This window comes from Aptenodytes patagonicus, chromosome 1 (assembly GCF_965638725.1).
Source record: "Aptenodytes patagonicus chromosome 1, bAptPat1.pri.cur, whole genome shotgun sequence".
Classification (NCBI taxonomy): Eukaryota; Metazoa; Chordata; class Aves; order Sphenisciformes; family Spheniscidae; genus Aptenodytes; species Aptenodytes patagonicus.
In genome coordinates this window covers 56,322,027-56,336,386 of record NC_134949.1, presented here as the reverse complement: position 1 = coordinate 56,336,386, position 14,360 = coordinate 56,322,027, and the positions used below count along the sequence as shown (strand labels likewise).

Here is a 14,360-nt window from a genome sequence, read left to right as displayed (position 1 = left end):
GAGTTCATTAAAGTTCAGTGGAGCTGAACAGAATGGATTAGGTTAGTCTCCTAGCTAGAAGGATCAAGTTCAAACCCCAACCAGATTCTGGAAGTGGCTCTTAGCTTTCCTCTCTTATAATACATTTTGAACAAATACAAATGAATGGAGCTACCAGGACTTCAAATATCCATGGCAATAATGCTGTACTAACAAAGGAAGTACTGGAAGTGCCACCTAGTGGCCTGTGGCTCGTCACAGATTCTCACTGGCCCAAGGTACATCCTTGCTGCTCTGCATGGGACTTACTCGACACTCCTCTCCATGTATTCCTTACAGAGTGCTAACTGCTCTCCTCTCCAAAACCTCTCCCTGAAGCCATGAAGTGCAGCAATCATCCTCCAAATCCATGCATGCGAGCAGCATGCCCGCACAGCAGCCAAACATTCCCCAAATTACATCTCTCAAAGAAGTGAGTTCTCAGGCACAAGAAAAGACTACTTCTTATGTATTAGTATCTGAAAAAGGCCCAGCTCCTTCCTTTTTATAGGAGACTGGATAAGTTAGCAGGTAATAAAAAAATTAATGTCCCTGCGTCAGCAGGAGGATGCAATAGTCTAATGGGAGTGAAACACCTGGATTTCCTCTAGCTCTGAACACAAGACTGGTTCTTATTTTTCAGTCCAGAAAGAAGAGAGCAACTGAACCTGACCCTACAGGTCACTGTACAAATGCCAGAGCCGCCTCCCCCCCCCCCCCCCCGCATTACCAGAGTCAAAGCATCCCTCCCATAGCACAATGGTGGTGCACTTGTGCATATGTCCTTTCTGCCTGATGCCTCCGTTGGCTGGTATACACAGCGGGGAGCTCAGTTTTTCACACTTCTTCTCAACGTCACAGCTGCTGAGCAGAAAAATGTCCAACAGCCAGAATGAAGTAGTATGCCACCAAATGCATACAAATCAAAGATGCAAGATGGTGCTTCCTGTATGGAGCCACACCTGACTTTGTACCCAGTGCAGCAATTTCAGAAACAATGTGGTGTTCTTGCCTGTTGATAATCAAGGGGATGCACCTTTTAGTTAAAGGTCAGTCAGAAGAAAAGAGAAGGAGATCACCACTCCTTCCCTCAAGGTCTATGTGCACTTTTAATGGCCACTAGGGGCTTTGGAGTAAAGGAGGGAGTTACATGGTATATGCTTCGTAATACATTACTGGCAGAAGGGGGAGGTTATTCTTCTGGAAAAAAAAATCATGGAAGAAAACTCCAGCTATGAAAACAGAAAGTACACACACAAGAGGAAACACTATTGTACAGTAAGGTAGCGATCATAGAAAACAAAAAATTTCAAGGCAGGCAAATGCAAGTAACATCTGCACTCCTGCACTTTTCTCATTCCTCAACTTAAATGAGTTTTCCAGTCCACTGCTCGCTCCCCCTTCTCAGAGTTTAATTTTGAATTCTGTGGGCTGCACAGAGGCAGAGACCCCTGAGGATTTGAAGAGTGCCTTCAAGATAGTGTCAGGGTCCACCTCAGCTGGGGGATTTGAGGAGGCGCTTGCACTTGACCGGCATGGTTCCCCTTCCTTCTTCACTGAAGGGGTATCACTCAATCGGCTGGAGGATGAAAAAAAGCAGTATTTAACCTCTCATTATGAAATAAAATTTAACACTATGTCTGCATTTACTGTTCTCGGTGTTGCCCCCTTCCCAATATTAGAGATAGAGGTTTTAAATATACTTTCCTCATAAGAAAACTTCCTCATCTCAGACTTGTTTTGGGCTGGGAATACTATGGAGCCAAGCTATATAGCACTCAGCTCAACATAAAGTTCCACAGAGAGGAAGAGAAGGAGAATATTCATGGGACAATAATTTGCTAACAGTTTTCCTCCCCTCCCCTCAGGTCCTCCTCAAAACAGAACCTGCAAATGTGCTTGGTTCTTCCCCTCCACCTAAAAGACACTTACAGCAATATAGGCTGGTCTGAGGTGATGACATTCCCATTCATATGAAGATTGCATTTCATTGGTTGACCTAAACAAACACAATAAAAAAGTCCTTGTATCAGAATCATGGTAAGGCAAGACCCCAGAAATATCACACACCAGTGCAAGCAATAGAGTTCCACATGCTGGGGAAACATGAGAAAGAACAGCTGATACATCTTTTGTTGCAAAATCACAGCAACAGGAGAGCCACTGAAACACTCAGTACAGTATGAAGACTCACACTAGTTAAGAAATTACATGTAGGTACAAAACCCTTAGCAGAGACAAAAGAAAATCTCCCATTCTCAGCTGTCTGCTGCTCATCTGACATTAATAACGTTACTCATTTAGAGAAAGAAAAAGCATCTATTTCCAGCTAAAAATTAACACATAATTTCAGCCTATAACAACATTGCAGGTGGATCCAGATTAACAATTGCATTGTTCAAAGTTTATGGAGAAGCTGATACTAATTGTTTTACAGGTCTGATTCAAAATGTCTCTGACTATGCCTTGAGGGTTTTGCAAATATTAGTTTTACTTATACTTTGCAAGCAGCTGTTCTGTAAGCAGGTAAAGCCTTCCTAAGGACTACCTAGCTCCCAGCACTAGATTAGAAACAAAAGAAATTTAATCTGTAAATTAGAGCAGTGGAATCACCAGGACCCTGCCTCTAGCTTTGAGCATTCTCTTTCTAGGAAAAAGTTTTTTAAAATTTCCCTTAAATAAACTGTGCATATATTCAGCTAGTTACATAGAAGCGTATTGCATTGTCTAGCTCTTGAACTGATTTTCTGGCATTTCCTCTCTCTTCGTAGCATATAAGCATCTGAGATGCTTTTAAACTCTCTGCTGAGGTAGAAAAGTCTTTGTTGATTTATCTATCCTAAATGCAACTCTGGTCTCAAACTCACCGTCTAAGCACCTGTTGTTGTATTTCTTATATGCTGTGATAGCATCTTCTTTCTTCACAAATACTACCTCAGCCACTCCAGGGTGCACCAGCCGGGCTCGCTTCAGAGCGCCACACACACAGAATAACTCCTGAGGGCAGAGAGTTAGTCATGACCACGGTCACATCAGAGGTACCACTTCAGCCAAAGACACCAAGTGAGAAAGGCTTAGTTTCCTAATTGCACCACCCATCCTGCTTAGTAAAATACATGGCAGAATTTTGCCACTTGTCTTATTTTGTGTTTGCTATGGTATGAGTACTTGGCATTAGTCATACAGGTTGCACAAAGCTCCATACTGCTACCAACACAAGCAGAAGAGTTCAAGGCCCAGTACTCTATACTGTTTGTCACACATGAAGACCAGGCTCATTCTCAGCCTGCTGAGAATGGAAGCGCCTAGGTAATTTGGATGGGGGCATAAGCTTGAGGACACCACCAAGCATGATTTGGCATGAACTCCTCTAAGTGATGCCAGGTATCTCAGTACACCCTAGAAATGGTATTTTGTCCCAGCTTCTTAAGCACACTTTTTTAAAAAAAGTGACTAAAAACCAAAACAAAAGAAATCAGGAACTCTCAAAGTTTTTGCAAGGAAAGCAAACCCATGCCATACCCCTCTTCATTGCATTCACCACAGATCAAGTGATTTATCAAAAGAGGTAGGTTAAGGGAAAGAAGCATCACTCATCCACAGTTCAGCAGTAAGCAACACTCACAACAATGTCTTCCTCTGTGACTCGAGGATGCAGATTGTTTACAGTCATCTTTGTGCCTTCCAAAGGACTGAACGCCAGCTGCCAACACAAACAAATGCATTGCATAAAAAAAGGTCAGAAATGCAGCAGGCAAGACAGCACAGCAGAGAAAGCATTAAATAAAAGTCACTAAAGGGATGTCTGGGAAAGTCTGCACACACACACAAAGGTGAGAGCTACAGCTAGTAATGGGAAGTATCAATGCTTACAAAAGTGCAGCTCATCTGATGGTGAAGAGGAGCCCCTTTTCCATGCTAATTTCTCTCTGAAGTAACTTTCCTCTTTCATTCCCAAGTATAACACTAACTTAATCTGCATACATACACAGTACTCTCTAGTCATGCCCACACTTTTAAGTGCATGTGTCTGCTGCACTCTACACCAGCCAGCAAACCCCAAAATATGGCTCCAGCCCCTCAAGAACATGCTGAACTCAAAATGCCTGGGAACACCTGGTGGGTTACCCGTACCCAACATCAGGCAGTTTGGTAAAGCAATTCCAGGCAGCTTGTCTACAAATTGCCTGAGAGGTCTTGTGTGGACAGCAAGAAGCTGTATTTGGAAAAAATCCCATTTTTCTCCTTGCTAACAGGAGCGGACAGAAGACAACATAACTAGTAGTGTTAAAACACTATTCCTAGGGACATGGAAGCCTCCAAGGAGCGTCCAAACAACAACTGCCACCTCCTGTAACACGGATTCCCCCAGGACCATGTGCTCCCATGCTAGATAAAAAAGTTGAGAGAAGCAAGATGCAATAACTGAGAATTCCCAGTCTCTCAAACGCTGAAGAAAAGGATGTTTAGACAGGTTTCAAATTCTCGGGACTTGGGTTGCAGCTATCAGAATAAGCTTGATGGAGTTCCAGAAATAATGGTGGAAGGCAGGCAGAAATGAGCTGCTTGCATAACCGATAAACAGCAAGTTTCAGATGTTTCAGAGACTTCTATAAAGACCATCTCCCACTTCCCTGAGCTCACCTCAACAGGTGCTGGTTCTTTTGGAGGCTCCTCCTTTGTCACTAAGGTCCGGGACATGTTTGTCAAGGCCTTCGTCCGCATAGGAGAGGGAGGTGCAGGTGGAGCTGTGTATGTATCATTCTGGACCACTTTAGTCAGGGGAACAGTCTTGGACAGAGAGAATTTATTGCCACTCAGCCCAGTCTACAGGAAGAAAGAATAAGTATCTCTGAGAGCTGCAGGCTACAACAGTCATCCCTCCTCTTCAAGCACCAACAGCAGGAGAGCATTACTAGCAGGCACTAAGAACTGCATGTCCTTCCCGGTGTCAAAAACTCCACAGTGCTGGAGACTTTCAGCTTTGAGACAAAAATCAGCTGAAGTTTCTGACTTCCGTCACTAATGAGCACTTTTTAGTTTCATATTCTTAAATGAACTTTACCAGTGCGATTTGAATTTGAGAAGCTCCTTTTATTCAAAGATTTTCAAGTACTTTACAAAGTGTACACAAAGATTGCTCATTAAGATTGAGCTGCCCCAGTACAAAGAGCAATACTTCTTCAGAAACACCAAGCTAGGGCATGCAAAGGTTATGCTCCATCATAACCTTTCTAGTTGGAACTACCTGGAGAGTTTAAAGCCAGAATAAAAATTGTGCTTGGCAGCTGCTGTGAACACTGAAGATAACACGTTTATTCCTGCAAAAAAACCTGTAAGGCTGATTTTAAGGATGACAAATGGCCAGGAGCTCTATTCTGAATACCCACATGAGAAAAAAACATGGGATAATCATTCCACTAAACTGCCTGTGTGATGGTAAAACCACATTAATTTGCTTTCTTAGAACCACAGAATAATTTAGGACAAACCCATGTCCAGCCCTCATGTCTGAAACAGGGCTAACTTCAAAGACACATCCGGTTGGCTCAAGGCCTCATCCAGTTAAACTCTGAATATCTCCAAGAACAGCGATTTCACAGCCTCTCTGAGTCCTTGGGCCAGAGGCTGACCAATACCCTGAGAACTGCACAACTCTCCCCCAATATCTAACTAGAGTTTCTTTTGCTGCAACACATTTGTTGGTTCATCTTCTCCCTGTTCGCTCCTGAAAAGGACGTGGGTTGTACCTTTTCCACGACCACCTATTAAGCAGTGAAAGTGCATGGACAGATCTTACTACAGCCTTCTCTTCTCAGCCTTAAGAGACACTGCTCTCTCACCCTCTCCTCAGCCCCCTGACCATCCTGTTGTACTAGTTCCAGTCTGTCGGTGTCTGTCTTGTATTGCAGAGCCCAAAAATAGGCACAGTACTCCAGGTGCACTCTCAAATTGCCAAACAGATGGCAATAATTATCTTCCTTGATTTGCTAGCTATGATCTTACTAATATAAGATCTACAGTTGGCCTTCATTGCTGCAAGGAAGCACTGCTAACTCATTCTTAGTGTATCACCCAGCAGGATCCCCAGGCTCTTTCCTACGAAGCCGCTTTCTAGCCAGTCAGTTCTTAGCTTAAGTTGCAGAGGGTTATCCCGTCCCAAGAGCAAGACCTCGCATTTGTCTGTGTTGAAATTCCATCTTCTCCAGAGCATCAGTACTCCCCAACAAGCTGCCAACTACGATTTTGCATGGCAAGAGACTTCCTGCTTTGACGTCCAGCCTCGAGAAGCAGCAGAAAGCTTCCCTTGCTTGCCTGCTCAAACAATAACGAGAGATTCAAAGCACATCCCCAAGTCAAGAGCTAACATGCAGCAACCTGCCAGCAAGGGAGAAAGCGCACATTCCGGCTGCAAAAGGCCTATAAAACCACAGTTAGCCTAAAAGGACTCTGTCCCAAAAATAACACTAGAAGCATTGCCATAAAGGGAAGGGTGGGGTGAAGAGCAAACATTTTGGGAGAAAGCATCGTTTACATACTTTAAAAGAACATAAGCCCTGTAAAGCTGCAGCCTGTGTGTCCACCCAATGTGAGCATGACGTGGTGGGGACTGTTCAGATAATCCCTTACCGCGTTGTGCAGGAAACTGTTTGTGGTGGTGATTTTCATCTGTTTGCTAGTAAGGGGAGAGACACTTTCATCATCATCTTCCATGTCATACAGACCCTGAAGAGAAGCAAGGTAACAGTTTACAAGCAGGTAGATTTAATCTAGACATCATAATAAGTAGTTTTCCCCTGCCTTCAGCCTTCTTCAGGTAATGAACGTGACTACATTGGACTTTACTCCTGTCCTTGCAGCTTGGGGACACAGAGCTGAAGGTATGCAAGTCCATTTCAAAATGCCAGTGTAAAAACTATCAAACTTCTTTTCCAGAAATGCCACAGTAAAGCTATTTCCCTAGGTGTACTGAAACCACATATAGATTTCTCTAATGCCTAGACCTCATCAGGACTGATGAAACAACATTAATGGAATAAAGCCTCAGTGTCTTACTTTTTAGCACCCTGCTACCTTTAAAGTTGAAGCATGTGCATATGATTTTTTTTTTATTAGTTCTTTTTAAATTAAGCATATGTCTGCCAAATACATCTGAACCAAACGTTCCTTTTGAACAGCCTCTTTCCTCAGCACAGCACATATCCATCTGACACTAGAAAACACTGCACTAGGTTTACTGAATGAATAATTAATTTCCCAGTTCAACTTAACGCTCATAGCCCTGCCTTAAAATATTGAGGCTAACTCCTACACAGATATTTTTTCATAGATTCTAAATAATGTTAAGAAAAAGTCTATACGCATGTCACTGCCCAGAACATAAGAAGTCACAACTCAAAACAGCTTCCCATTAATTCAGTAGAAAGGTGAAGAAAAACGGAGGGATTAGCAATGAGAGCTTGCAAAATAAGTGGGTTGTCATAGTCAGCAAGATTCTGGTTTACAAACAGGAAAGTTGTTCCAGTCACAGAAATGCTATGAAGGAAAAAACCAAAAAGAGATGGTAGAACAAAGGAGAATTGTGCAGAAAAGAACGGGGGAAAACACTAGCCATCAGGACAATGGACTTGAGTTTGAGACAAAGTGAAATGGATTCAAGGCTTATAGTGATGAGGTCAGAATAATGACACTTCCTTAAGCATCTGGGATAGATGAAGGCAGCAAGTCAATGTAGAGGTAACATACACAAATAGCTAAAGTTACCATAATTGATGCAAAAAACCCCAAAACAAAACAGGACACATTATTGTGAATGAGTTTTCCAATATTTCATATTTTTTTGTGTGTGTACATAAAGTATTATAAGTAATAAAAAGGTGTAATTCCTCTCTGAAAGCACCCAAGGTGGTAAGGTGGCTGAATGGCCGGGAGCTGTGACGAAGGCCTTTAAAATTGATCCCAGAAAAGACAGCACAAATTCTAGGGTTCTCCTCAGACAAAGTCTGATTGATAAGGGATATGGCAAATTTGATAGCACATCAGAATACCAGCTAACATCATTCACTATCAGGTTTCCAGCAGGGACCCATAGCTGGGATTTCACAGGAAGGTTATGCCATCTCCCACCTCACTGTGGAACATTTGACCATGTACAATCATATCCACTCTCTGAAGAGGCTGGCAGGATGGTGAATCAAAACAACAAAAACTTGGTTTCATGTGGTGTCACTGAGAAATTTACAGAAAAACATCACAGCTAAAGGTCACAGTCTCTAGAAAGAAAAACCATTAGTGCATACAGATGAAAATCGGGAATACCTACTTTGCATTTGTATAACACACAAGGAATCAAGATCAATTAGACTAAATGAAAACCTCAATTACCATGAAAGTATCTTAACCATGCAAGAATAGGGAGCTAAGCTGTTAGAGAACTTCCACACACTTTTCTTTTCTACTTGAAGTTTTCTTTGCACCTGCCAATGTTTATGGACACTTTCCTTCCCCGCCCAAAGGTAACAAACAAAGAGCACAGAGCAGGCACACACCTGTTTGTGTGTGTGGTTGTTCACCACATTGATCCTCATTCCTGCTGGATGAGAGTGTCCAGGTACTGGAGCTTTCTGCTACAGTTAGAGAGAAAGAACCAAAGCATTAAACGCTACAGTCCACCAGATCCCCATTTCAGAAGATCAGAGCTGTTAGTTAATACCCTGAGACCACTTAAATGAAACTCGCTCTCCTGCTCTTGAAACATATTACCACAATATGCTATTAGATAACATCTATGTTTCCTGTAATATGTTCAATATGAGATAGCTTCACTTAATCGAAGAAATTAAAACCTAAGGCCACGAAGAGAAACTGATTTGAATTGCTTGAGTTTTAGTCCAAGATTAGTGGGAAGGACTTAACTCCAGCCCTGCCAGCACTGACTAGATCTGCATTTCTGCCAATAGGAAACCATGAATGGGGTAAATCGGTAAGTAAGCTTCTCTTCTTTCATGCTACAAGGAACCAAAGATACCTACTTCCATCAAATTCAGCAAGTTGGGACACAACACAATTTAGTTCTGTTCCATTTCAAAGGAGAAGTATATACTGTCCCTTCACAATAGAGCTGGAATAAGCTGTAGTGGAATAAAGTGATGCACAGGGTAGTATAGCTGACCCTTCTGCAGCCTGTTATCCCATGAAACAGGGAAATCACAACAGAAGTAGTCAGGGAACGTAGCTGTACTCATCAACAACTGAAATCAAACAGCAACTCTCTCAAAAATGCCCTTTTGGTTTTTGAAAAAGCATTACAGAAAAGAATGGGTCTTCTTACAAAAATACTCTATACAGGCAGTAAAATCTTCAGATTTGCATTTTCTCTAGACTGTAACTTACACCACAGCACCCTCACGCTTCAATTAGCTAATCAATTTAGAAACAAGGGTACCTGTCCTACAGAAACATCAGCAGAGCTATGGAAATTCTTTGGGTTTCAAAGACTTTTTTCCCTTCCTTTATGAGAAACAAGACCACAGTATAGGACATTAAAGCTGTGTGCTGCATGTCAGATCAAGATACTTTAGTTTGATTCTGCTCCCACATTTGGGAAGAGAGGAGGGCCATGGGCAATTTGGAATTTCACTATAAATAATTTTTAAAAAATTATTAAATAATTGCTCATGTGCACAGTTTTGTCTACAGTCTTAATCACTATTACATTCTACAACATTTTCTTTTTTTGCAATATGTTGTTTAACAAACAAAGTACTGTAGGTCAAACCAAGTCTTAAAAAAAAAATCAGGTCAGAGCAAATTGCTGCCGTACCAAGTCTCTGGAAACTATTTTAACTCCTAGAAACTTTGTAGAAAATGTTCAACTCCTAATGGCTGATGGTGGTGATTTGTCTTAGAAGGACAGCATGAGTACTAATTACCCTACTAATTAAAGACTACTGAACAGACTGCTCTATTGCTCTGCGATTAGCCCTTCTTACTGCCACAAGAGTCCTTTCTCTTTCTTAGGTCAGCCTGGCAGGAAACCTGCAGAGTAATGGGAAATTTCCTAGGCTAATTTAAAGAAGAAATATGCTTGATGGTCTTCAGCAAAACAGAAAGCAGACTCATCTAGGCTTTCAAACTGATGAGAATAGGAGATTTTCTGGGTACGTGTAAGCACACCATTGATCTTTGGGAGGAGGAAAATGAAAGAGGTAGGCTAGGAACTTCGGTTACATGCTTGTAGAGGTGAGGAACAAAACCACTCCTCAAACAACAATCCTGACAGTCTGGAAACTTCTCTTCTGACTCCACCCACCATACCTAACACACACATCGTTCAATAGTAGTTATTTCACAGAGAAGTTTGCTAAGAATCAAGTTACTGTGCACACAGCAAAGTGAAATTAGAAAATTGTGAGAGGAAATCAGCAGGTTAGGGTGATCAACTGATTATACTACAATTGAAATAAATCTTGAGCCTCAGCAGGAATGTATCGTGTAATCAGGCAACTCCCTGGCAGTCAGGGCTTTCCTGAAAACCAGCCAAGTAGAAATAGAGAAATTGTAGAAGGGCTCATTGAATTTTTGATCTTCTTAGATACAAACACAGCTGTGTATTCTAAACTGTTATCCCACCACTAGGATAAACCAGTTATCTAGAGAGGACAATCCACCCCATCAGACTTGCAAAGAGGGGTGGTATAAGAATGACAAAAATGCATACATTTTCTTTGTATTTAGGTGGGAAAGAGACTACTTAACCATTCAAGACAACTACTTTAATGCTGACAGGAGTGCTGCTTTAGTCTTTATTGGGCCCAAAATTCAAATGAAAATTTAAATGAAAGCTGGGGTTCTACAAAAAGCCCCAAGCAGCTGCAAGGACACCCAAAAGGCTCTGAATCCTGCCCTACAGGCTGGACTGAACTGTATCACCATCGCTTCTATTGTAAACATGTGAACATATTAATGTATTATCATGTATTCATGTATCATCCAGTATATCGTACTGGACTGCTGTAGAATAACTGAGGGCTCAGAGATTGCTTGCTTGACCTACTTGGATAGTTTTGGTGATTTTCACGGCTGGATTTACTGTCCCCATAGTTGGGCTGATAGCAGCTGGAGCGCTCCTTTTTAAGCTGATCTTCTCTCTGGCATCCACCACTTTGGTCACCTTTTCAGCAGCAACACTTTGCTGCTTACGGGAATTCAACATCTCTCGAGCATCCTGCACCTTCCCTTTGATTTTGAACCGAGCGTCCTTTTGAACCAGTTTTTCACGGGCATCTTTAACCCCCAGTTTGTGTCGGGCATCAGTGAGTCCTATCTTCTGTCGGGCATCAAATGTCCGCTGGAAGCTGACAGCTGGTGATGATCTATTTAGGAGATTTTGCTGGATCCCAATGCGAGATCTTACACCTCCAAACACTGGCCTTGTGTTAAGCCTGGGCGGAAAAAAAAAGTTTCAGATATTATAAGGTGTGATACAGTATCAATAAAAGTATTTGTGTTGCTGCAAACAAAAGCGCATTATTACTGCACAGAAATCCACTCAGGTTAGATGTCCAAATACAACAGTAGAGCTCCTAAGCTGTTTTATGCTGGATTTTACTTTCTACATAAACAGCTAAGGAACTGATTTCCAAAATCCATCCTTAAGCTCACATTTACAAACTTAAGTAAAGGGTCTGACTTCAGCTGTGCTAAGTACATGCTACATTTAAACAAAATTCATCAACAACTTAGGCACTTTAGGAAAACCTTTGAAGACGAAGAGGAACAGAAACAGACTTTCTAGCTTTAGGACTCAGCAGGTCTGCTAACCATCTTTTGTAATACAATAATATGTCCTGATAAAAAGGAAACATGTAACTACACATGATTTCAAGAATTCTGGGCAACAAGTTCAGATTTGTGGGAGTGTAGAGGCTTGGATTTTAGGATGTACAAGCACCAGTACCAATCTCAGTTCAAAGCCACCAGTTTCAAGGTTTATTGTAGGGTTCTACTATCTTAACATTATTTACAGTCATGTATTTTCAGTGGAGAGATCTGTAAAAAAAACCAGAGATGAAAGACTGAACCTCCACTTCCACCTCTCTCATTCTTGTGTCCAGACAACTGGAGAGCTAGGACTGGGGTCCCATTTTGTTACCTAGCTAAGAATCCTACGGCTGGTCTCTCATACAGCCAAAGCACACTAGCTAGAAGAAACAGGAGTATTAAGATCATTTATTAAAATATATCCAGAATAATACAGAAGACTAACAGTACCCATAAAGTAACAGCCACAGAACAAGACTTCCCTTACAATTTTAAAAAGCATTAATTTAGCTATGTTGAAAGCATTCAGAGTGCTGCAGAAGGGCTTGATGAGTGGTTCTTTTTAATGAGCATAAAAGAGGTCAAAGCAAAACCAGAAATATATGTATCAGCATTTAAGCCAGAATTAGTTAAAACTGTTAATGACATGAACTAATGAAATTGGTTAGGAAACTCTGTACTGAAGATTACACCGTCTCTGAAGACTTTTGTTTATCCTAATAAGCAACTCTCTTCCGTAGAGAATTACTTACCCTGTAACAGCATTAACTGTTTAGGCATTTTGTGCCACAGCACCTGAAATAAAAGGGAATCTCAAACATCTAATTCACTTTCCAGAACTTCAAGTTCTGGCTTGAGTATTTTGTGGATTGGTACATTTTATAGGTGAAGATTTTTCTGTTATTTCATCTAGGCTACTGAACAGCACGGATATAATGATTTAAATTTATTCAGTTTATCCAGCCTTCACAAAGTCAAGTTAGCTGCCTCAGAAATCTTATGAAGTGAGCTAAACATGACAAACAAGAGAAATGCAAGGCACAAAAAGTCTTACAGTGCTGCAGAAGGATTATTGTTCAGCAAATAAAAGCAGGAAGAATTTCTGGAAGAAATGAGAGTTAAGGAGGGATTTGAAAAAGGAGAAAGGAGGTGCTTCGCATATTAAGCAGCATAAGACTGTTCCAAATACACAGGATAACATGAATGAAAGCGCAAAGCCAAGGCCTTGTCTAGACTAGAATTTAAATATGTGTTTGAATGTTTTGCTAGTATACGTTATCAGATAACTTTCAAAATACTACTCTAGACATATAAGCGTAGACATTCAGAGTGAAAACCTAAGATTCCCCAATGACCATTAAATTAAACAAACAAGAAAACAACAACAAAAAAAAAGGAGCACACTTAGCTAACACAGATGGGGAGAAATCTATGGACAAGATCTTTAGAAGCATCAAGTGCCTATAGCAAAAAGGAAGATGAAAAGCCACCAAAGGAGAAGGCAAATAAGAACTGCCAACAGCTGCACTAGAGTAAATGGCCCAGCCTGCACTGGAGACGTCTGCCATACAAAGCAGGAATCTAATCTTGTAGCTAATATGTAACACGCTCCACAGCCACACAAGCATTTCAAACAATCTGTTGGAGTCTAATTAACTATGCTACAAAGACTACAGTTTCCAAGGGCCAGGCAGCAGTTTTGATGAAGCCATGGCAGCCTGAAGCCTCGCCTGTGCGGATCCCCATCAGCTTTGCCAGTTACGACTCCCCGTGGCACAACTACACCTCCCACGGCTATCCCACAATGCACCGTGCCACTCATCAACGCTCCCCTTCTGGGAGCTGCGGGGGGACGGGGCACCCCCAGGGCCCTGCCTGACGAAGAGCTGCAGCTCCTGCTGCAGATACAGGGCAGCCAGGATGCCGAGGGGGCTCAGGGGCGCCGAGGCCCCGCTGATCCCGGCTTGGGGAGCGCCACTGGGTTAATCGGTGGGGAGAAGCAGGAGGTACAGGTCGGAGGCACTAGTGAAGCCATGGGCTGTGCCAGACATCTCGGGAGAAACGAGAAGAGCCCGAGAAGGGAAGGGTAGAGGCGGTGGGTGGGCCTGCCCTGCCGGGGCTAGAGCCCACGGGGCACCGCCAGGCAGAGCGGGGTGAGGTGTGGGGACAGACCCCCGCCCCGGCCCCAGCCCGCCCCGGCCCCGAGCGACGGCCGCCACCACCAATCTACATCAAAGGCACGGCCCCGCAGACCAACGCCTAAGCCAATGGGAAGGCGAAAGCGGGGAATAGGGCCGGGCCGCGCTGAGGCAGGCTGCGGCCCGCAGCCTCCGGAGCGGAACGACCAGAAGGGAGAACAGAGGAACCACCGGAGGCCGCCGGGTCCGGGGCGCTGCCCTCCCGACCGCTTACCTCCCTTTCACCGTCACACCGCGTTTTCGTATGAGCTCGTCCAGAGAGAGGTCCGCCATCTTGTCGCGGGGCCCAACGATAAGACGCAGCGAGCGAGACCCGGACAT

At 42.8% G+C, this 14,360-nt stretch overlaps 1 protein-coding gene across 1 annotated transcript; it reads right to left on the bottom strand.

Annotated features, from left to right (window-relative positions):
• Positions 1-1,108: 1,108 nt before the first annotated feature.
• Positions 1,109-14,360, bottom strand: POLDIP3 (DNA polymerase delta interacting protein 3). The gene is made up of 9 exons (XM_076336589.1): positions 14,254-14,360; positions 11,075-11,462; positions 8,568-8,645; positions 6,649-6,744; positions 4,663-4,845; positions 3,644-3,721; positions 2,886-3,015; positions 1,951-2,017; positions 1,109-1,597 (listed from the first exon to the last, which is right to left on the bottom strand). The coding sequence occupies exons 1-9, from the start codon at positions 14,358-14,360 to the stop codon at positions 1,423-1,425; spliced, it is 1,302 nt and encodes a 433-aa protein (XP_076192704.1). The 3' UTR covers positions 1,109-1,422.